This window comes from Wyeomyia smithii, chromosome 2, assembly GCF_029784165.1.
Source record: "Wyeomyia smithii strain HCP4-BCI-WySm-NY-G18 chromosome 2, ASM2978416v1, whole genome shotgun sequence".
NCBI lineage: Eukaryota > Metazoa > Arthropoda > Insecta > Diptera > Culicidae > Wyeomyia > Wyeomyia smithii.
Window position 1 is genome coordinate 90,410,223 of NC_073695.1, and position 25,058 is coordinate 90,435,280.

General features: G+C 37.4%; 1 protein-coding gene across 3 annotated transcripts in view; it reads right to left on the minus strand.

Moving 5' to 3' along the window:
• Positions 1 to 25,058, minus strand: part of LOC129721611 (lachesin) — a 262,907-nt gene that overhangs the window by 12,181 nt on the left and 225,668 nt on the right. For 2 of the 3 annotated variants that reach the window (XM_055674367.1, XM_055674369.1), the window contains 8 exons: positions 20,153 to 20,360; positions 10,642 to 10,803; positions 5,316 to 5,444; positions 4,883 to 4,973; positions 3,707 to 3,790; positions 3,061 to 3,170; positions 2,468 to 2,527; positions 2,000 to 2,182 (listed from right to left, as the gene is read on the minus strand). In XM_055674367.1, coding sequence (XP_055530342.1) covers positions 2,000 to 2,182; positions 2,468 to 2,527; positions 3,061 to 3,170; positions 3,707 to 3,790; positions 4,883 to 4,973; positions 5,316 to 5,444; positions 10,642 to 10,803; positions 20,153 to 20,360 — 1,027 coding nt within the window. The remainder of the gene's footprint in view (positions 1 to 1,999; positions 2,183 to 2,467; positions 2,528 to 3,060; positions 3,171 to 3,706; positions 3,791 to 4,882; positions 4,974 to 5,315; positions 5,445 to 10,641; positions 10,804 to 20,152; positions 20,361 to 25,058) is intronic. The other variant, XM_055674368.1, reaches the window with a different exon arrangement.

Sequence of the window (25,058 nt, forward strand, 5' to 3'; positions counted from 1 at the left end):
CCTTTCCTCTTTTTCGAAGAATGATTCGAGGTAGGGAACATATTTTAAGCAGCTTTGAGAGCCGCCTGTGTATTGAGACGAAATATTTGAAATCTGTAAGGTGAAACACAAACATAAATATATCAATTTGTTCTCTATCTTTTTCTCTGTCAGCACTTGTTTTCAAATTCTAATACTAATTTAGCAAACTTTTAAAATAATCATTTAAAGTTCCCTATCGAGAGACACTATTGCAATCACCCCGAACCTTTTAAGCAGTTTGCATCTGTTTTGCAGCGGATTTTCCACAGCACCCAAATAGCGCCTGAATAGCTTTTTTCGAAGATTTTCCTGTGTTGAACGGAATGTTATGTATTCGTAAGACAGCTAGTTAATCAGATTTTTCGTTATCATCATTGAAATTGTCGATATTGATCAAAATTCAGGAGATTGAGGCCCGTTTATATCAACTGATTAGAATAGGCGCCACTGCTTAAGCCGTTCCTTACCCTATAAATCAAATTACATTCTTGCAACGTAAACAGTGTTTTTTTAATATGAAAATCAGCAAGACCTGGAGACATTTACCGGAGACAGGGAGATTGCAGGTCTATGTTCCGTCTGGAAAAGGTATAGGGTTCTCGTTTATTTTCGCATATATTGTACGCTTATTGTAAAAGTTTTCAACTGGTAGAATAGATTTCGGTTTCAATTTGTTGACTTGTTAATTTATTAGATTGAACGATTATCATCAGTATTTTCTCCTAGTTTTCGTCGTCCACGCAGTGTCCTCCAGGATCACGAATTTTCATGATTTAACCAATTTGATATGTTTTCAATATAGCTATTTTTATGACTCTGCTTCGTCTTTAATTCCCTGAAGAGACAATTCCATAGTTTTCCGGCAAAGCTTGCATTTTATAATTCCATACTACACCGACCCGTCATAAATCTTCCCCCTTTCAGACTTCACGGCGATGCAACTTTCGCAAGCTAGCTGGCCCGTATTTCCATATCGGAGATTCGTTTCCACCTTGGAGATAGTAACGGATGCAGCAGCTGGTTGGGTTCGTCAGCAAAATCTTATGAAAACGGAGCTCCTTAACGATGCTGACTGCTGGTGTCTGTGCAGACAGTGTATGGCATAAATGCCGAAAAAATAGGAGCACGAATGAAAAAATCCGTTAAATTAATTTTAATTCTTTCCCAGTTTTGAGTGACTCTGCATGCTGGTAGCACACATGCCGAAATTAGCTTGGTCGGATGCGGCCAACGGAAGTCGTTTTCTTCCGAAGCGCTTGATTTGGCTTAAATGTTCAATGTGCACCATCAGCGAGTGATATTATATAATCCCGTTAATTTGAATGTCTACATTCCCAGATCTCAATTCGATTGCATCCGTATAGCTGGAGGATGAAGTAACGACAGCATGAAGATGATATTTAATACTCATATCTTCATTTCGGGGTACACAATTCGATCCTTTTGAATTCGTATTCGCATCTGCTGCTTCTCAGAATTGCATTCCACTCGCAAAACATCATTTTCGAGTATTTTCACATCCGGTACTAGTACTCGTAGGTACCTGTCTGTTGTAGAATGCAGAACTGTGTCCGTTGATTGAGCCAGCATAAAGTTGGAATAATCCGTTGAAATTGGCGGACTCAACTAAATGCGAACGAGTAAGCGAAGGAGCGTAACAGAAATATGAGGGAACTGTGAGCATGTCTTTCAACAAATTCAGCTAAGTGGGGTGATTAGCACTTCTATTGCATTTACAGCAATAGATTTGAAATATTTCTGTTTTTTATTTAGTGCTTGTCAATTTGAGTTTCAGAAAGATCATTGTCGAAAATTTTTGATTAACAACAAAAATGCTCTCGGACCAAGGTTTCGCGATCCAAATCAAAATCTGTGCCGAAAAACTAACAGTTTCAGCTAGTTGAGACAACGGAACAGCGTACATTACAAACTGACTATCCTTCCATTCCCATGGCTCTGGCGGACCACTACAACTTACCGTGAGAGAAGCTGAAATCCTTCGCTGGCATGTCGGTGTAGAAGCTTTGTCCGATTGCCAAACCCTTGCGCTCGAACGGGATACCATTAGGCGAACGTTGCGCGTAGCTTTCGTCGTTCTTAATTGGGAACAGTACCTCGGGTTGGACGACCTTAATGGTTTCGTTTCGCGGTACCGTGGCTGCTAGGTTGAAAGTGGCCCGTCAGTCGTGTCGGTCCGATGCGGGAGGGATGGCGAGATTTGATTAAATGACAGCAAGAGAGGGCGAGAAAAAAAACGAGAGAGCGAAACGTAATCGTCGGAATTAATATTAATTAAGCGAAATTGAGACACAAAGAACCACTAGACGATGGAAGGTGTTCGAGGGAACGGGAATCTGATAAGGTTTTTTTTTCTCGCTTGCTAAGAGGTGGATGGCATACAAAGAAACAGAAGGCAAAAACGATGTCGTTTAAATAATCCACTTACCTTCTTTGGGTTCCACTACGTGCGTTATTTGTTTTGATGGTGTCGACGGCAGTGGAATTTCTATAATCGAAAGCGTTGTCCGAAGTGCAGCATTCGAGATGGGGAGGAGTTGCATTGAAGTTGATTAAGAAATTTCTATGTTAATTTTTAGCATTTGGTAGAGATTCTGCTCTGAAATGGGTATAGGTATATTGTATTTGATCGTGAATTGCAGTTTATTTCACTGATAACCGTGCGCTGACGTTTAAGTTCAAGAGAATGGAGGCGCATGATTTATAGAAAGGTTGATCACTAAGAGTGTAATGTGTGCCTACATTAATTACCAAAATGATGTCGTTTGTTTAGATTTAGCTCGTATGAAATGGAATCACTATCTGAGAAGCTGGGTTACTACACATACTGCCATTCTACGTATAGTGGTCCCTTTAACTTTGAAATCATGTTCGAGGGACAAATATTTGTAGAACAATGCAGAAAATGATTTCGTTAGAATGTGGAGTTGTTCTAGTGATGTTATATTATTTTGGTAAATTTGGTAAAATATTCAAAACCCAGTTGTAAAAACGCTTTATTCGCTGGTTGCAAGCACTTACCGTAAACACGTATCGATCCTTCGGTTTCCCCTAAGGAATTCTTCGATATGCATCGATAATTTCCAAAGTCACCGAGCGACAAATTCTTGATGGTCAGCTTCATGTGTGCTCTGTGGTAGATCAGCAAAAAACGACAAGGACGATCAGAGAAAAGAGAAAAAAGGAAAAATACATCAATCTAAAGTGGATTATTGCATTAGCAAAATTACTGCAGGTTGTTCGAATTTTGTGAGCTGTCGTACCAAAAGGCTACCATTATTATTGTTGCATCGCAGTGATGTGTGGTAGGATCTAACAATGTATCGATTCTCCATTTCATGTATGTACTCTATTTTCCAAACTAGTAGAGCTTCTCTAACAATGGTAGTCAAAACTGGATATGTAAATTTAATGATGGCGTTCTGCAAAGCCATTACCAAAGGAACGAAAAAGTTGTGTGCAATAATAAAAAAAGCATCGTTCACTGGGTTAAACATTTCCTCCAGACATCACTGCACGTTTCACGAATAGTTGAAAACAATCACGGAACCGCTCAACTGTTGTTTTAATCCTGCAGACCTAACAGACGAGCATGTCGAACGGTAACCGGGGCAGCAACGGGGGGATCAGTTAAATAAATCTCAATTACAAGCGCGAAATAACTTACCGATAAGAGTTTTCGTTGTAATCGATTATATACTTTTTACTCGGAAGTACCATCACCGAGCTGTAGACCCAGTAGATGATCGCCCTGCATCGTAGCAATAGCGGTAGCAGTATTAGCAGCAAAACCACGATAACAACAGCAGACGGAAGTGTGTGTGAGGGAAGCATGGTCGTCGTCGTCGTCGAGTGCCGGAAAGAGAATAAGCAAGAAAAAAAAAACACATTACTCCTAGGCAGGACGAAAGTGAGAAAAGTTCAATAAAAGTGGAAAACAGTGTTTTCAGGTCCTCTACTATGCACCGATAGCATCAACTGGCTTGTGGCGGATGGCGGATCGTGCATTGGACGGCGGAATGATCGTGGGTAGAAAAGTTTCCCCCTTTGTTTGGCTTGACGAGAGCGATTTTCTCGCTCTTTAAGTTTCGCTTTTTTTCTGCGCTGCCAGGATAAATAAAAATTGAAACTTTCAATGGATGGTTAAACTATCGGCAGTTTGTAGGTTGTCCAAAGAATCCTGGAAGAAATTGAACAATGGCGAGGGGGGCTGTTTTGACAGCGGGTAGGAACTTTATTGTGTTTGCTGATACGGTAGAGATTCGAACCGAATTTATTGACACTTGCACAGATATTGGATTCCGGAGGCAATCGTCTGCGCAAACTAGTTTTTAAAACACGTAAGCGGGAGTGATTTAACTGTACGGATATTTGTTTGCAACATTTTATCCGGAGACATAATGGTAATTGATATGTTATATTCGTTTTAGTAATTTTAATTACGAATTTCTTTTACTTGTTATAGCGAAAAAAATTATTCTTATTCTAATTATATTCGACATTAAAACAAATGTAGTCTTCCGATATTTTATATTTTTCCCGTTGAAACGATAAGAGCGTATAACACATCTACATAATTTACTGCAGCAAAATAAACCCTATGCCCATCGTTAAAATCGTTAACAATAGATTTTCAAAAAAGTTTTTGTCAATCAAAAACAGCTAATTTCGAAAAAGTTACGTGAGTTCCACCTTAGACAAATAGTTCTCGTTCAATAACAATGAAATTTCAAATTTAAGTGAATGTAGGCCTTAAATCGAGAAGATAAAATTGGTGCAAACTGGCAAAGTAACTTTATTAGCATAATAAATGGTACAAAATCATATTTCATCACTCGATTACCTGGGATGCGCTTCCGTGTGGCAGTCTATCGTGACATCCGTCGACAGTGGAGCTCCAACCAACTGATTCGGGACCCATATCATTGGCGAAACTGGAACAAATGAAACTCCTCTTAGTTTGATAGTTTAAACATCGGTGGTACAGCTTAACTTCCAAAAAGCTTTCAAATTTCACTTGTTTATGCATCAAACGCCCTGCGGCAGAACAGTATGAAATCATTAAGCTTCTTGGTCGTAAGCCGAAAGTTTTCACTCCACAGATCTTCTCTGCTTAAGCAAATATGAACCTTAAGCGACATTCTAACGAGATAACTCACTTATCCAGTGGTAAAAGTAAAACAGCTACCAAGGAGTGAAAACCATCGGCATACGTTGCTGAATAGCGATGCAGAGAAAAAAAAAAGGAAAACAAAAATCTTTGGAAGTACGCTTACATTCTACGTCAAGGATAATCCGCTTAGACACTGATGGTGGCACACCATTAGTGGCGATGCAGAGATAAGCACCCATCTCGTTTCGGCTCACTTTCGTCAGATGTAGCACTTCGCCGTCGTAAACCATCACTGCAAAGGAAATATAGAGAGAGGGGAAGTCAGAAAATACGCCTAGCTAACGGCAAAACGACGCATCTCATGGTGGAACGTGTATCCGCTTGGCGAAAGAGATTTGAATGAAGTGGAAAAGTTAATGCAATGTTTTGCTACATAGTTGGGTGCTGTTTTTGTTTGTCGATTGTCAGGCGGTTGGGAGGGAGAAAAAGTTTCCGTAATATTTTTCAATGAATATTGGAGCAGTTAATGCCGGCTGGTACACGCAGGCTTGACAACCATATGGGATCTGAAGAGTGAGGTCGACAATTTGTTTAGAAATGGGAATAAAGGTAAACTATAGCTATTGTGTCTTTTCATTTCACAGCTCTTAAATTGTGATATTGTTACTGTAATCGGTTGAATATTTTAACAGAGGTTCATCGAACCATTCCAATTGAATGCTGTCTGGATGTTTTGCTCTGAATTTTTTTTAATTGTCAGTTTTGTGCTGTGTTTTCATTTTATTAGTTTTGCAAAAAACCGCATACAAAACTATTGTTGAAGTATGAATTACTCCTTCGCAGGCACGGTCATTTTGCTGCTTCCGTATGCTATTCCTTGGTGCCCTATTAATACAATTTATGGCACACAAAAGACTGGGAAATCTAGGGCTTTTATCCGGGCGATAGCAATTTCTACCGACCGCATGTTCGTTGCGCTCGTAACATTCCATAATTCGAGCGCAACAAATCGCAATAATTTCCTATACGAAAGGGCAAAACTTTTCTATCGCATATATCTTGCCTTCACCTCTCCGGGTGATGTTTTTGTTCCTCAAAAAGCGCAGCAACGTGGAAAATGTTTTCAACTCTCTGTTTTGTTGGGTAAATGGTTCTATACAATGCACCCTCGCACCAACGACAAAACAAAACTCCGACAGCGGGAAATATTGGAGTCGGATTTGTACTTCACACCGTTCGTTTAATTTTTTATCCCATCCTACATCTATTGCCTACTGTCGGAACGATCATAAAGGTTGGGCGGAAAAATACGCAGCCATCTTTTCTGGAATGTTTTCTATTCGATCCCTCCGCCAAAAAGACCACCGTCCTCGCGTTCCTCGGCATTCGGTTAGTTTAGTTTTAATTACTTTCCAATTGCCATGAAGCCGAATGGTTTTCAATTAATTTTTGAGAAATTGCACTCTAGCGGAACAAGTCTGGATGGGAATGGGATGTAATCGGAACGAGTGTGGACCAGCCAATCATAAAATATTTAATGAGAAAAGTTAAACGGACGTAAGTTTGTCAGTTGCGAGATTATTGCTAGAATTGTTTTAGTGTTATTACTTCTATTTCATTCGTGATAACTATGGACATTGATTTGTCATTTTACTCTAGAAATAGTGAAATATTCGAGAATGTGTTGAGGTTAATAAATAATTAAACATAACCGGTCAATAATTAAACATATCAGCTCAGCGTTTAATCATTTCAGATTACAATAAGTTATTTCCGTTGCAATTGACCCACTATTCACATAAAGTGTTCAAAAACAATTTAAGATATGTTTGTTAAAAAAATCACAGGAGGGTTGTGTGCAAAGCCACGACTGCAAGGTTGAAGTAGAATACTTTTACACAGCTCTACTTACGGCTGTACATTAACCTACGGCCGGGCGAATCGGTTTGCGCCGCTTTTCGCGTTTAGCCTGGCAGAGGCCTAATGCGGCCACAGGGCAAGTGATTTATTTAATTTGAAGGCAGCCACTGGCGCAACCCGCTGCTATCATCTGTTACTGCTGACTCAGTGCTGAGTGCTGATATCTGCTGATATCTGCTGCTACTGCTGTCAACGTTGTGGACGGTCCATCCAGCTCACCTTCCGACTAATGAATTTTTCCTCATCTATTTTTTTTTTCCTCATCTATACGACTAATGAATGTAGCTAGTTTATAGCCGAAGGGTGCTACGAAATAGGCCATGCCTTTCTTTTCAGTTGCACCATTTTCTAATGTTCTTCAGACGAATTATTCCACAATTCGCATTTGATCCAGCAAATAAACACCGATGGTGCTCTCACACACGCAACGATTTTACCCCTAACCGTATTGCGGCTTGTAACATCAAGCGATTCCGTTCGCTCACTGTTGCGTGTTGCATCATGTTGCAACTTGTCAGCTGGAAGACGACGGAATTCTGTTCATGCTGATTGATTGAATCGACTTCATATTAGCTCTGCATAGTCGAATTAACTGCTTTTGTGAATGCGTTCTAACAGGGCAGTTTGTTATTCAAAGTCGGTTATGCTGATCGCAGCCTTTGCGCTGCCCCTACAGTGGGGGGGTTTACTAAATAAAGTAAAAATTAGACAACTACAACAGAATTTGATTGCATCCCGCACAGAATGTCTGCTTGTGTTGATGCCAGAAAATTATTAACCTTCAATTATTTGTTTATTTGCCTTGAAAAAGGCATTTTGCGGTTCAAAATCGGTTGCTGATCGCAACCTTTGAGCTGCTCTAACAGTGGGGGAATTAAGATACACGGACAACATGCACTGTGGAAGCTATTTCACATTCAGTAAATTAGACGGATGCGACCGATTTAAATTGCTAGGATCCAACACAGAATGCTTGCTTGCGTTGTCAAAAATTAACTTTCAATGACTTGTTTATTTGCCTTGAAAAAGGCTTTTGATTTTCAAAATTGGATTTGCTGATGGCAACCTTTATGTTGCCTCAGTAGTGGGGCAATAACGGCAGTCTGACGAGGCTCCTGAGATATGGGTGCTTATTACGGGAGTCACTTCACGGTGAAATATATTTCACTCTCACGCTCACTTCACTTTTTTAGACCTATTCCCGATTTCACCTCAAGTGAGGTGACAAAAATCACCTCCGTGGAGTGAGATTGACAATGAAGTGGAATTGAGAATAGGACAAGTGAAATGAGATTGTTTCCCAGCTCAAAAATCTCTAAGTCCCAGAAAGTAGTTTTTCCGTTTTTTTTTCAGATAACACCAGATCTTGACGTGTTCTGCATTTCTAAAACATTCGGCATAAAAAAATGTTTTCTTCGGTATCGAAAATTTCCTGAACTAGTTTCCATTTTTTTCATCGGGCAAAAAAATGAAAATTTGACCGCTTTAAGGCACGGATAAAATTCTGATTCGCTTCGTTACTGAAGAATAAATCCAATATTTACCATTAGATCACAAATCAATCAACTTTAAGACTTATGACAGCTTCGTGGAATCATTACCCGACGATTCAACTGCGATTAAAATTCTTAATATTTTCATCCGATTTCTTTAGCTTAAGAAAAAAAAATCTACGAAGCGTCAGCAATATATATTGAGATTCTTTTCCTTCTGAGATGTCACTGATTTCTGTCACTATTGATCGAAATGAAGTGTGAAATTTCGTCTTATGAAACCCAAAAAGGTATCCGGGTACTCCGTCGAGCACGTAACGTTTAAAAATAGATCAATTACAAATAGGATAGGTATTTGGCACAAAAACGCATTCATATCCCGTTTAGACCTTAAATTTTCAAGGCTCCGCTTTTATTTTGTATTAGGTCGAACTTAGATCATAAATCGAACTAAGATCATAAATAAGTATCACGGATAACATGGGTCGAACAAGTATCAGAATTCCGCTTTTTTTAAAAATGATATCATTATTATTTACTAGACATCAGGTTTTATTCAAGTTAAGAAATTTAATCGTTTATGTAGGGTAACTGCTCTTATATTCATCTCAGTACCTATATTCATCTCATCACGCCTTTTCGACCAATTTATCGTCAAACTTTACCATATTTTCAATGTAAAACTTTCAGACACTTGAGAAAATCGAGAAGCAAAAAGATTTTCTTTCAAAAATTTGTAGAAATTTGACGGTAAATTGGACAAATGAGAGAAATAAGATGAATATAGGTGCACCAAACTGTTGAGGTGAAAAATGGAGCGATTACCCTATTTATATTTTCCTTTCAATTCAAGATTTATTCGAATAGTTTTGTAGTTTCCGAAAAAATTATCATTCATTTCTAGCTTGACATAAAACTCTATAAGAAAGGTGCAAACCACGATCAGTTACGCTACAGCACAATAATGAGTCTTATTTCTTTCAAGAAGAAGGTCAGAACATCCAATCATATTTTTACAGAAACTTTCCCATTGGAATGAGAAGTATATCGAGTTGTGGAAATTCCGTTGGTTTGTTTTCTATGTCTATCTATCTTTATCCATATCAAATATTAGTTGCTGAAAAAACCTAGTAGAAATCCGTACATTTTCGTTTAGTCGGATTGACCATAAATTTAATTGTTAGCACAATGTAAGCAGTACATAAATTTAAACTCAATGGAGAAATGTGTTATTTAACAATATCACTGAGCAAAATAAAATTGCTGAGCAACAGAGGAGTTGAAAATAAGGTTTGATATCGAGGTGAAAGTGTGTAGAATCGAAGTACATAAAATCGAGGGTGCATATAACCGAGGTGTACTTGTACATCGCAATTGCTGTACGAGTACTTAGAAGTAACATTTGCTCGTGTAATAGAGAGGCAAAACCCACTTCGGTCTTTAGCAAACGACTCTCCCCAAACTTTTCCCACATAACCATTAAGGCAGATAACATTAATAAAGGCAACTGACAAGACTGCCCGACAAGATAACATCGCTTTGTGTGCGACTTAATGAACTTTCTATCAAGTTATCCGATATCTTCTTCGGCCTCACTAGCATCAATCTATTTCTTTGTCTGACGGCAAAAGTAACAAAAAGTTGTGAGTCTAGCAGCGGTTTTTCCTCGGTATGTCAGTGTTACCGCCGTATGTTTGTCCTCTAGGTACAATCTCACATTTATGACAAGCGATGTTGGGCAAACTGCTTTGTGTATCTTCTAAAACAATCAAAAATCGATTTATCTTCGTTTTTGCTCACTTGCACTAGCAAAGCAATACACAAAAAAAAACAACATCGGTGATGGTGAGGATGATGGTGACGATGATAGTGGTACTGCTGACATTGGGGTCATACGATCTCCGTGTAGTATTTTCACCTTCGCTAGTCACTTTGAAAGCACGACTGACAATTTTTGTGCTCAAAAACTTTTCCATTCCGGGCATGTTATGTAGATGTTATGTTATATACATCGTAAAGTCGTGTCGATCTCGATAGCAATCTATGTTGCTTCTTGTAGTGTAAAGTACGTCTTACCTTTCTTCTTCCGTTCGACTGTGATGCTCTGGCCGTCCTCGCGCCTCCAAATAATTTTCGGCGCGGGAAATCCATCGGCCCGACATGTCATGTTAATATTCTGATTTTCCCGTACGGCCACCGAGGATGGTGTGCTCTCGATATCCAGGATGTTTGGTGGCACTGAAAACGAAAATATAGCATGATAAATGTATTAATAAATTTTATTCAGATATCTATGGTAGCGCAACTGTAATAATTGTTGCTGAGCAAATACGACTCAATAGAAGTTTTTTCATTTATTTTGCCGTCAATAAAAATAATTCATGAGAGTAGTTGAAATGCTCTTTATTTACTATTCGAATACTCGCGGCGAATTTCGATAACTCTATCTAACTGCCTGCTGATCGTTTATGTCGCGAGCAGCAATAACGGAATCAACTAATTCATTAGCCCAAATGCAAGCCCATCGTGTTGTGGGTTCAAGCGGGACCTATTTGTAGCCGTTATGGTCTATTATACCGGCCGCCCATCATCGCTTAGATCCGGTCTGAAATAGCTAAATTAATTAAATTTTCATCCGTCCAGGATAGGCCTAATTCTGTTAAACATGTTTCCTATTTATCCTCCATTGATGTTCCCGGTGGATGCGCTGTAGCTGCATAATAATCAGCGCGCTCTAGCGAAATAAATGGAAGTTGAAGCTGCGATCACTTGGTAATTTGCATAGCTTGTATTGTATAATTACCGCCAAACTGGAATCGCCACTAGCGAGATGATTTTGCGTTCTCCGTTTGAGTGCAATGTATGGTGCTTAGATCACCGGAATTGATTGTGACAATACTTAGTATGTTTTTATATAATAAAGTATTGAAGGCAGTGGTAAAAAATAACGTTTTGCATACTCTAAGTTTTGCAATATGTATTGTGAATATTTTTTGATTTTCGGATATTGGGATCTTTTAGTTAAAACTTTTTTTTTAGGTTTTTGAGGTTTAAAAAATAAACTACAGAAATCATGTTCGAGAAAAAAACAAATCGTAGCTATGCATAACTGAATCATACACTGCCTTTGAGTTCACAAGCAGGTTGAACTCGTCTCTGGAATAAGAACTCATCTCTAGCACAAGAACTAATGCACACATTTATGTTTCAACTAGTCGAGTAGAAAATAAATATTCTACTATTACTTTTGAATCCATAATGTAGAACCGGATTGTATGGAGATTACTTTGAGGCCAATCTATCGTTTATCATCCTATAACAATTTCGTTATGTCAAGAACCACTTATGCCATGTTTAGTAGAGACAGGTGTAGCTTTTAAGGGGTGATGAAATGTTGATCTGATAATAGTTCAGCTTGAACAACTTTTTCTGACGTATTGGCGGTTGAAAAACGATTAATCAAAGCGGTGCTTTTCTAGAAATATTTGCAGGAAATCCTAAAAATCATGAAAATATAATATCATTCACTTCAGATCTTTCTATAATATCTAATAATCAAACAACCAAAAAACATCTATAGAAACAACGGAGATGAATTTTGTATGCAGAATATCGATAAGTGTCAGTTCACTTTGTGGATGGATGTTGGAGAGTATTTAGGCATTTATTACCCAGCTTTTTAGAATACGGAATACTCCAGCTTGTATTCAAGGATAATGCCACACATTAGTATCTGGACGTCATTCTGTTTCAAAAAATCATATTAAGGAAAATATGATCAATTTTCACAGAAAGGAGCCACATCGAATTTCAAATGTCGTCGCATACGACTTCCGGCCATTCTAGTTCCGGGTACCAATATTAAAGGATTTTTGAACAGTTTTCTCGATTTTACTCAGTTCTACTACCATTTTAAATCAAAACATAGCCTCGAACATCATGTTTCGACATCTGACATCATGTCATCGACATCAACTGTTGGCCTCAAAACATAACCCAGGACTTGATAATCATCAGATTCAATCAAAAAGTTTCCAATAATGAACAGAAAATCGTGACTTCTTGTCAATTATGACAGCCTTCTTCTTTAAGGACTGCTCTTTTCGTTTTTCAATATTTTTATGTCCTCCTCCATTGCCCACTGGGCCAGGAATGGAATCTAGCGGCACGAAATTATTAGCGCTCTCAGGGTTTGACCAATCAGTTTCCAATCTTCAACAAAGTTTCTTGGTATAGTTAGGGCTTCATTTTGGATGTTTGAATTAGTTCGTAATTCAGCCGCGAAGGTGGCATTGCGATGCTAACTTCTTTCCCTTACATGCTAGAGCTTTGCGGTTTTTGACAAAGTTGTAGATCTCTAAATTCTATGAAACTTTACAGAATATACAAAACTTCTAACTCTTCAAGTTGCAGAGATCTACGAGTTTTTATTAAATTTGTCTGAATTTCACGTTTTATTGTGATAATTTTATGAGTTCACTCGAATTAATTTCTTACAAAATTCGCTCGATCGCATTCGATCGCAAAATTCGCTTCAATTTCTAATTGAATAATGACTCCGTTTATTCCGAGTACAGAAGTTTTAGAAACACTCAAGTGTAAATATTACACAAAATTTGAAAAAATACATAATTTTGTGAAATAGATATTTCATAGGTTAAGAAGTATTGGCAAACCATGATTTTTTCTGAAAATTGTATATCAAAAAAACTTTATTTTTTGAACTTTTGAAAGATGTGTTTTTTTTTGTGTTTTTGTTGAAATATCACAATGTAACACCATAGGTTTCATAGTTAGTATCGCAACGCCACCTTCGCGGCTAAGTTCCGAACTAATTCAAACATCCAAAATGAAGCCCTAACTATACCAAGAAACTTTGTAGAAGATCGGAAACAGATTGGTCAAACCCTGAGAGCGCTAATATTTTCGATCCGCTAGATTTCATTCCTGACCCAATGTGCATTGTACAAAGAACATGAATGTCAAGTCTGGTGATAATCGGTTCAGGTAGTTGAAAGTTATGTTGGAACGCCTACATACATACAACTCCAAACTTTTTTTATAAATAGATTTAAATATTTCATTTGGAGATGCTTTTATGGAAAAATTTGAGATAAGAGCAATATCATCCTCATATTTTGCATTTAGGTTCGAATTATTTGCAATGTGGAAAAACAACTATAACCTGGTACAACATTCGTAGACCAGTTTTCGGTCAGACGTCATCCTTTTTTGTAATCCAGAAGTCGCTTTCTTGGATTTCGACATGGCGCCGGACATCGGTTTTTAGTCGTAATCCGGCTGTAAGAATATCAGAGTTAGAAGACCTTCAAACATTTTTCTTAGTTTATATTAAGCTCCCTGGGAATCCAAAGTTGCTATCTTGGATTCAAAAATGGCACCGGACATCAATATTTGGTCCTAGGACGTCATCCCGTTTTCAAAAACACCCATACGGCAGGGTTTATGATCGGTTTTCGTGGATTTTTTGGAAACAGAAGTCAGCATCTTGAATTTCAAAATGTCATTGGATACCGATTTAGCGCTCATGCGTGGCCATGATTTTGGAAATACCAATATTGGGGAGTATTCCAGAAACCAGAAGTCGTTAACTTGAATAATAAAATGAACATTGAATTATGATATAAAATGAATATACACGGTGACAAAAAAGTCCGGTCACACTTTTTTGGGGTCGCCTGTAGCCTACACGTTGCATCTCTCTGGTGCCATCTATATGTCAAATGAAAGGATTAACTTTGCTGCCCAAACTGGCAGAGTTACGTTTCTGTGCAGTTTGTTTACATTGAGTTGTTAGCCATGGCAGAGTTAAGAGCAGCTGTTATCGAATCAACCGAAAATTCGTGTACCGGACCATAAATCGGTACCTAAAGACCGGAGGCACCGAGGACAAGGCACGATCTGGACGACCAAGGTCTGTGAGAACTCCAAGGCTGAAAAAGATTATACGAGACCGGATTCGCCGGAATCCCAACCAATCTGCACGGAAGCTGGCTAGGAACCGTAAAATGAACCTAGAATCAATGCGCCTGCTTCTGCGCAAGGATTTAAAACTTACACCGTACAAAAAACAGGTGGTTCATGGGGTTACCAAAGCTACAAAGGACAAGAGGTACCAACGGTCGCGGGAGTTGCTCGTTTGGTGCGCAGATGACGAGATTATTTTTTCGGACGAGAAGCTGTTCGTTTTGGAGCAAACAGTCAATCGCCAAAATGATCGAGTTTGGAGTGTGAGCCTCCAGCAAGCTCCTGCGGACAAGCTGAACGTTTCCCGGTTCCAAAATAAGACGTCAGTGATGGTTTGGAGAGCCATTTGTAAGAGAGGTAAACTGCCTCTTATTTTTATCGATAAAGGGGTCAAAATCAACGCAGCGTACTACCTGGACACGGTTTTGAATAAAAATGTTCTGCCTCAAGCTAAACTATTGTTCGAAGATGATTACTACTGCTTCCAGCAAGATGGCGCGCCATCCCACATCGCAAAGGTTGTTCAGGCGTGGTGTGAGGAAAACTTGACCGATTTCATGTCATAGAATGAATGGCCTCCGTTGACTCCGGATCTGAATCCACTGGATTATTTCGTGTGGGGATACATGATGTCGAAGCTGAACGACTATAAAATAACAAATTTGGAGCAATTCAAGCGAGTTATCACGAAAATCTGGGACGAGATGCCAATGAGGCACGTGCGCGCCGCTTGCGACGACTTTCCGAGACGTCTGTAGCTGGTTCGATCAGAGAAAGGTGGTGTAATTCCGAGATATCGTCTGTGAAGTATCTTTATGAGTTACTGAATAAAGCTATGAAAGCCAGATTCAGATTTTTTTCTTATTCTTTGAAACATTGAGATTTTCCTGTGTGACCGGACTTTTTTGTCACCCTGTAGAACATTTAATTATAATATAAAATGAATATTAGGTCTTCGGACGTCATACCGATTCCGAAAATACCGATATTGCAAAAGGCGCCATACTCAATTTTATTACGTGGGGTAATCCGGTTTTATAGCGTCGGGCTGGTTTCAGAGGTACAAATATTACAGGGGTTACGAACGTTTTCCACATGTTTCGGTCTCTCGACATCAACTTACGGCAGCGATGCCAACCTTTTTTCAAGAAAAACTAGAAGAATTCAAAGTAAAGAACTGGAGAAAACTGGATATAAAAATTTGAAGCTTCTGCAGAAATTTGTTTGATTTTCGGTTCAAAAATATTGCGTAAATAACAATCAAATACCAATTAAATACACCGTACCATCACCTGAACAAAAAAACGTGAAAGAAAGCAATGCCTTGTCTACTTTGATTTTTACTGATGGAGATTAGAGTCACTATGTATAAAGTTTGGCCATACATTTAAGGGGAATGATGGTTTTTCCCTGCAACTCGCCGAACTGTTGCTGACAGTGATAAAAACTACGCAATAAACGTATGATTGAGTTCTCGCTTTTGAATGAAGCTATCAAAAATGTTTTATTTTGCTTGCCATTTTCTAGTCTACAATTTGTTGTTTTGCTCACTCAACACACTCATCGGAGCATAACTTTCAGTAGTCACGTCTAAGAGCTAGCATGCAGAAATTCAGACTTCATTGCCTATCCGATCACTGTTGCAAGAGGATGATTTACTGGGAAATCTGGCAAATCCTTCCATACCGGACGGACCAACGGAGGAAACAGGCGTACCGCGCACTGGTGATTGGATCTGGGTCTCCCGTCTGTGTTGAAAGCATCGTCATACAGGCTTGTTTCAGCTTTGTGAAAAATAAAACGAACTGGTCTTTTGAGGACGATCACATATTTTCAATTTAAGTAGTAAAAATGAGATTTCCACAACTGTTAGCGTCATAGTAGAAAAATACAACTCCCGTGGTAGGTTCCTAATCACTTTACAATGAACAAACTGTCCAAAATTGACATACCGTCGGTTTTGTACAAAAGTGACACAACTCATAATTCATAGCGTCGAGAAAAAACGCGTTTTCAAATTAGCATTGAAACTAATATTAAAACTTCCCATTCTCATTGAAACTGTATGGACCGCCTATGTATTAAAAAATTTGAACACCACAAAAGATCAGAGCAATGCACAGTGGTCCAGGAATGCAATCTAGCGGAAAAAAATTGATAACTCCCGATCGTGTTGGATTTTCGAGACAGTGTTCTCGGCAATGTTTATGAAAATCATCAAGGAATATTTTTGTATGAAAATATTTGTACTAAACGTGTACTAAACTAGTACTAAATTTTTTTGTCTTCAATTTTTCTATTTAGAAGGATGGTTTCTTCTACAGAATTGTTTGTTAGCCAATAATATGAAAGTCTTCCAAAGTCACAACTATTCAAGAAGGCATCGTGTATGAGATATTGATTTTGTTTGACAAAATGGACACAAGCTTTTATTTTTGTTTTATTTTTTATTTTTTTAAGTGTACTAACGAGTTTCTAATTAAAAATTTTTCAAACTTTGAACTTTGCCGCAGAAACAGGATGCCTAGGCCTGTAGTTTTCAAGATATATTAAAAAAACTGAAATTTCGATGATTTTTTTTAAATGTCATATTTCCATTAGCGCACAAAAGCGCAACCTGAAACTCTCAGAGCTGAAAGAATATGAAACTAGGTGTCTGTAGACAAAATTTCAGCTTGGAATTCCTTGGAGCTCTTATTCCGTGGATAATTTTGTAAAATTCTTCAAAATTAGAAGAAAAGTGCTATTTTGTTTCCAATATTATGGCCAATGTATACGGAGATGTTAAAGAGAAATAAATATGAACTTATTTGGTCTACAAATATTTAGTTCAATATTTACAATGAACTAATGAAGTCTAATGAAATGCTTTTTTTTCAAATAGAATACTTTTTAAAAGTTTAATATTCTTTCAGCCCTGAGAGTTTCAAGTCGCGCCTTTGCGCGCTAATGGAGACATTTTGAAGAAAATCAAAAAATTTTGTTTTTTTAAATATCTCAAAAAGTACATGTCATAGCCATCCTTATTCTGCGGCAAAGATCAAAGTTTGAAGGATTTATGATTAGAAACTCATAAAGTTTGTGAGTACACTTAGAAAAAAAATGAAAATAACAGTTTTTGTCCATTTTGTAAAAAAAAATGTCTCATACACGATGCCCTCTTGAATAGTTGTGACTTTGAAAGACTTTCATATTATTGGCTAACAAACAATTCTGTAGAAGAAACCATACTTCTAAATTGAAAAAAATGAAGACAAAAAAATTTAGTACTAGTTTAGTACACGTTTAGTACAAATATTTTCATACAAAAATATTCCTTGATGATTTTCATAAACATTGTCGAGAACACTGTCTCGAAAATCCAAGTATTGAAAAGTCTTTGTTCTTAGCATTATATCTTCGATTATAAAACGTTCAAATCATTAAAAAAACCTCTTGAATAAGTTATTGGAAATTACATTCTACAACATGTAAAAAATGCGTGTATGAAATAAAACCAAAATCAATTCACCTTTGTAACTGAAATTTCTTGAGACAGATACCTATCACTTGCATCTTGTATCTTGAGTATAAACGACAAACGAGGTGTTAGCTATTTGAAATATATGTTAGCGTCATAGTAGAAAAATACAACTCCCGTGGTAGGTTCCTAATCACTTTACAATGAACAAACTGTCCAAAATTGACATACCGTCGGTTTTGTACAAAAGTGACACAACTCATAATTCATAGCGTCGAGAAAAAACGCGTTTTCAAATTAGCATTGAAACTAATATTAAAACTTCCCATTCTCATTGAAACTGTATGGACCGCCTATGTATTAAAAAATTTGAACACCACAAAAGATCAGAGCAATGCACAGTGGTCCAGGAATGCAATCTAGCGGAAAAAAATTGATAACTCCCGATCGTGTTGGATTTTCGAGACAGTGTTCTCGGCAATGTTTATGAAAATCATCAAGGAATATTTTTGTATGAAAATATTTGTACTAAACGTGTACTAAACTAGTACTAAATTTTTTTGTCTTCAATTTTTCTATTTAGAAGGATGGTTTCTTCTACAGAATTGTTTGTTAGCCAATAATATGAAAGTCTAATCTTTGTTCTTAGCATTATATCTTCGATTATAAAACGTTCAAATCATTAAAAAAACCTCTTGGATAAGTTATTGGAAATTACATTCTACAACATGTAAAAAATGCGTGTATGAAATAAAACCAAAAACAATTCACCTTTGTAACTGAAATTTCTTGAGACACATACCTATCACTTGCATCTTGTATCTTGAGTATAAACGACAAACGAGGTGTTAGCTATTTGAAATATATTTGTTTCCATCCCATTGTATTCATATGTTGTAACACATTTTCGGGTCCAGCATCCAAACATCAAAACAACGACATAGTTGCAGATACAAGTATAAGGCGTTTAACTTATTCTTTCACGGATATTAAACTTTTGTTGACACACTCAGCAGATACACAAACTAATTCCAACCCACTTTGCGTTGATCGGATTAAGCCTCTCTCTCATCGTCGGCCGAACAGATGTGTGCAACGTTTGATAAAACACATCACAATTCCCACTTTCGAATCGTCATAGTGGATGCGAGAGAGAGAGAAAGAGAGAGAGAGAGGAAGTGTATGCTAGATAATGTCTTTACACTGAAGTTTTCATCCCAACGGCGCAATGCATCGGCATTAGTAACGGGTTTGCAACCCTCATAACTTCCTTGGTCTGTTCCGCACAATGCAGCAATTGCCACGTGCTTCCCGATTACGTGGTAACCGACAGTCGAACGAACAATAGTACGAGTAGTTCGGTCGGGTGTCTGGGCCGGATCGGTCGCCGGCAGATTGCAGAAACATAAACGATACAACTTCTAATTGGATAGACTTCGTCGAGAATTTAAGAAGCAAAGTTGGAGAGGAAAACTTTATTCTTAGCATAAAGAAGCGAGCCAAAAGTAGGTACGCTGGGAGATGTCTTTGGCAAAGTTAGTGCACAGCAGTGTGGAAATATAACAATCTCTTAATCTAATAATAGAAACGAAGGCGAAGAAGCTTACATATTTCAACCCTCAGTCGGCAAGCTTACCGAGGCCATCACTTCGTATCTAATCATGTGCAGATAAGCTGTGTTAAATATGTGTGATTTCTTGATGTAATGGCAATGATTAAATTTTCATGCGGAGGGAACTTCGTTTTAACATATATTAGTGAAGTCGTCGCACAGATTTAGTAGCTAAACCCAGAATTAGGGGTAATCACGTTATAAATAACGTGATTTGTAATGTAAACGTATTATAACAAGCGAAATGGCAACCTGTTTTCAATTATACTGTGCGTAATCAACTACTCTGGTACTGGCCATCGACATATCTGCGTAATGCTTGGTTTTATAGCTCCTATAACTTTTTTTGTTTCAAAAGAAAGCAGTTCTTTGCTGTGTTGAATAAATAAAAGCTATTCGAACTACACTCCGTATGATATACTGAATATTGTAAACTGCGTTCAAATCCGAAATATAATAACGTATCTATTGATAAACGAAATTTTCATTACTACATCACAATGCAATCAAAAGAAAAGCCAACTTACCAACTACTTGCAGATAGCCGACCTGGCTGATCATGGGATTTGTGTTAACCTGGCACATGTAGTAGCCCCGATCGTCCTGCTGGGCCTGATTGACGTGCAGCAACCACGTATTGGAGTTATCGTAGGTCACGCTGTACCGAGGAATCCGGGAGATTACGTGCCGATGTATCGTCAGTATCATCTGTCGGTCTATGTGGATCCAGGCGACCTGTAACAACCGACAACAAACATGCAAGCCGTTAATTTGGTTCTTCTTTCCAAGAACGGACACAAAAGAATCTATCCGCCCGGGACGATTCTATCGAACGATTTGAAAACTGTTGAACGGCAAAGTTTTATCTTGTTAAACGAGAGCAGCGAATGATGAGCGGATGGATTACACTTCAAATTAATTGCTGGTATACCAGCTTCGGTAGAAGAAGTGCGTTTTGCGAACCATGCTAAAATGTAGCGAAACCACATCTACACACTTCGGACGGTTAGACTGTGGCTTGTGCGAAAATTAAATTGCCGTTTCATATTTCGGTTTTGCCAAACGCAGCATTCCGCGGGGTTAGAGGAATAATCAAATGTGTTTGAGGTTCTCGTAGTCGATTACCAAATTTGCCAGCGATTCACTGTATGGAAAATATGAGAGGAATGAATTGAGGTGGTAGGTGTGAAAATTCCAAATTGGATGATCATTATTTAGAAGAAATGATATAAATCACATTTTCTCACGAATGCCTACAAGGGAGTAGGACTGATTTGACAAAATCTTCATATTTCAATTTGATATTTGGCTCAAGAAAAGCTTCAATAATAAAAAAAATAAAAAATCATTTCCTTTCCCACTTTCAATGAGCTCCAGTTCAAAATTTGGATTGGTTTATTTACAATTATTGTTGAATTTTAAATTTGAAACAAACAAAAAAAAATAATCCAATTTGAATTGTTTCGAACATGGAATTTGCCTGCCATATGACGTTTATAAGATCGAGAAATGCCTGTTGCAGTAAAGAAAACTTACCTGCCATAATAATCCAGGCAATTGATATTAGAAAATATATTCTCAGTAACAATGCTGCTTGAGTTTATCGGTATTTGTTTATCTCCGTCTTTTTGTTTACCCATATCAACGGTCTTTTTCGAACTAACTGGATTAGCCGGCATCACGTTCTAACTGGGCGGTACAATTGGTACAATTAGAGGATCAGCAATATATATTAGAGATTGTTTTGATTGGGAAATTGAATTTACATATAGTTGCCGTTACATTTAGCACAATGAACATTTTGATTCTCTTCCACTGGACATGCATCCGTTTTGTGTGAAGTGTCAACAAATTAAACATTTTAGGTACATGCGCAAAATTTGGACCCATGGCTTTATCGTTGGTAAATATTCTTTTCATTTCCGACAAATTTTTTCCAAATAATTCCCACTTCACTCATCTTAACCTCATTGCAGGTAAAATAGATTGAATAATTTATAAAGGAAAATCCAGTTCTCTGACTGTTTCCGCCTCATGATTTTTGATTCATTAGAATTCTTCGGGTAGGGGCTATGCTAAGTATTTCTGTTAAAGTAATATTGATCTGATCAACAATTTGATCGTTGGTAAGACCTTTCAATACGATCTTGGGTATTGATGTCGTAAAAACTATACTCAACTGTTTAGTCAGCTACTAAATAAAACGATTCGAGACGCGAGTGAGAACACAAGCTGTGAATATAAAACAGTAAACGCGTACTGAGAAAACAATAACAACACGCGACGTGTATGTCCTACCGTGGTTGAGGCTAAACTTATCATCCCGCGATGACTGCCTATGTTGCCGACCACAACAAACCCGCCGTGACGTCTTAGTCAGCACTCAGCACACCACTTTTCCGCAGCTAGAGGGAAATTCCGGCCTATCTAACCCTAAACATTAATTCACAAATATAAAATAAAAATTATCGGCCCTACTAAACGCGACAGTATCGTTCACAAACGAAAAAACGAACGAATTTACGTAGTATCCATAGTACCCAAAGTTAGGGTTATTTTTACGCGTACACGCTCTTGCAGCGTTACACATAATTAAGTGAATTTTCCACTCGATTAAAATTGTAACCGCACAGGTTACACACTTGAAATGGCAGGACGAAAAAAAAAACCACGCATCGCTACGGGGAGGAAAAGAGAGGCATCTCTTTCTGAAACTAGCTTATGCAGTGAACATTTTTATGATATTCTGCCTGAGCAAGAAGCGGCGAAATTGAAATGTTCGAAAGTAAAACTATTCAAAGTGAAATTTCTGTAAAAAAGGAGAAAGTTCCACCTATTGTGGTAACTATTGCTTCTGAATTTAATATTTTTAAAAGAGAACTTTTTACGTTTCTCTCCGACGTCAAAGTTACTTATCAAATTGACCGAAGAGGCGAATGCCGTTTACTGGCCCAAACATTGAAAGATTGGAATCGTCTTATTCAGTATTTAACTGAAAAGATGTATAAATTTTTTACATACATTTTTTACATTTACATACAGAATTACTTGGTATAGCCCCTACCCAGGTAATTCTGATGAAACAAAAATCACGAGGCGAAAACAGTCAGCGAACTGGAATTTCCCTTGTATATTATTTAATTCATTTTAACCGCAGTGAGGTTGATAACTTAAAATTTTTTGAAAAAGCACATGCTTTATATAACGTGCGTGTAAAATGGGAATTATATCGAAAGTTTGGCGGAGGTGAAAAGCATATCACCCAATGCCGTGTTTGCCAACGTTATGGCCATGGTTCAAAGTTTTGTAACATGGACCAAAAATGCCTCATTTGTGGAGACTCTTCTCACAAAAAGGACACATGTCCTGTGAAAGAGAGTAAAAATTTTCACTGTGCGAATTGTAACGGCAACCATATGTCGAATTTTTATCAATGCCCAGCCCGTTTAGCAATTGTTAAGGCAAGGCAAGGTAAACAAAATTCAAAACAAAATTCTCCAAGCGTAGCAGTACCACCCACTTTCTCAACTCCTTTGCATACTCGTTTAACATATGCACAGGTTACAGATAGTTCGAACATTCTACCGCCTAATGTTGGTAGTTCGTAAATGACCGCTAATATGGGTAAGCAAAACACGCTAGAAAATAATTGTACACCTATTACCCCAGCTAATATTACTACCGAAAATATTTTTTCTAATGTCAACTGCCTGGGGCCTATTACGGCAGGTAAACTTTCTTTTTTGCAACAGGCAATGTTCGATCTTATGAACGCCATGGCAAAATCAATGTTTGAAGCCATTCAAATAGGCACAAATTTTACTATTAAAATTGTTTCTAATTTAAAATTTAGCAATGATTTTAAATAAAACAATTAAAATATTAAATTGGAATGCTCGCTCGCAGAAGGCCAATGAGAATGAGCTTTTTGATTTCTTAACAGTAAATAATGTGCATATCGCAATTATTACTGAAACATTTTTGAAACCTAACATTAAATTAAAATATAATCCCAATTACGTAGCTCATAGATATGATAGGATTCAGGGTTCCGGCGGTGGAGTTGCAATTGTTATTCATCGCCGAATCAAACATCGTGCTCTTCCCCATCTTGAGACGAAAGTTATTGAAGCTTTGGGAATGTAAGTTCAAACTGAACTTGGGATTTTATTTATTGCCGCAGCATATTTACCATTCCAATGCACACGCGAGCACAAAAATTATTTTAAAGGTGATTTACAAAGACTCACCAGAAATCGTTCGGAATTTTTTATAATCGGTGATTTTAACGCTAAACATCGGTCATGGAATAATTCTCAAAGTAATTCCAATGGCAAAATTTTATTCAATGATTGTTCTTCAGGATACTATCCTATTTTGTCTCCGAATAGTCCTACTTGCTTTTCTTCTGTAAGAAACCCATCAACAATTGATTTGGTGCTAACAGATCAAAGTCATGTATGTAGTGATTTGATCACACATGCTGACTTTGATTCTGACCATCTTCCAATAACTTTTTCTTTATCACATGAATCAGTTTTAAGCCCTATGAGCTCTGTTTTTAATTATAACAAGGCTAATTGGGAAAGATACAAAACTCATATTGAGAGAAATTTCAATAATGTGCTTGATTTGCAAAACGAAGTGAATATTGATTCCGCTTTAGAATCATTGAAATGTGCAATTATTGATGCCAGAAATTATTCTGTTCTGTTCTAATTCGTTTGAAAAATGTCCGCAGACGTCAATATCAACGTTCCCGTGACCCTGTTTTTAAAACTATTTATAAAGATTTACAGAAAGAGATTAAACGTAGATTTACTCTCCTGAGAAATCAAAATTTTAAGACTAAAGTTGAAAAATTGAAACCCTATTCAAAACCCTTTTGGAAGCTGTCGAAGAGTTTAAGAAACCTTCAAAGCCTATTCCAGTTTTAAAAGATTGTGAACATTTTCTTGTATCCAATGAACAAAAGGCTCAAAGACTTGCCCAGCAGTTTGAGAGTGTTCATAACTCAAATTTGAATTTTGTGAGTCCAATCGAAAATGAAGTCACACGTCAATTTGATTTAATTTCCTCCCAAAATATTTTACCTTCAGAAAGAATTGAAACTAACTTGAATGAGATAAAATCAATTCTTAAAAATTTCAAAAATATGAAAGCACCTGGTGACGATGGAATCTTTAATATATTAACCAAACATCTCCCTGAGAGCGCAATGGAATTTTTAGTGAAAATTTTCAATTGCTGCTTCAAAATTGCTTATTTTCCCAAATTATGGAAAAATGCAAAAAATACTCCAATTTTAAAACCGGATAAGAATCCAGCTGAAGTTTCAAGTTATCGACCAATCAGTTTGCTTTCTTTAATAAGTAAACTGTTTGAGAGAATTATTCTTAACAGAATGATGTCACACATCAACGAAAATTCAAT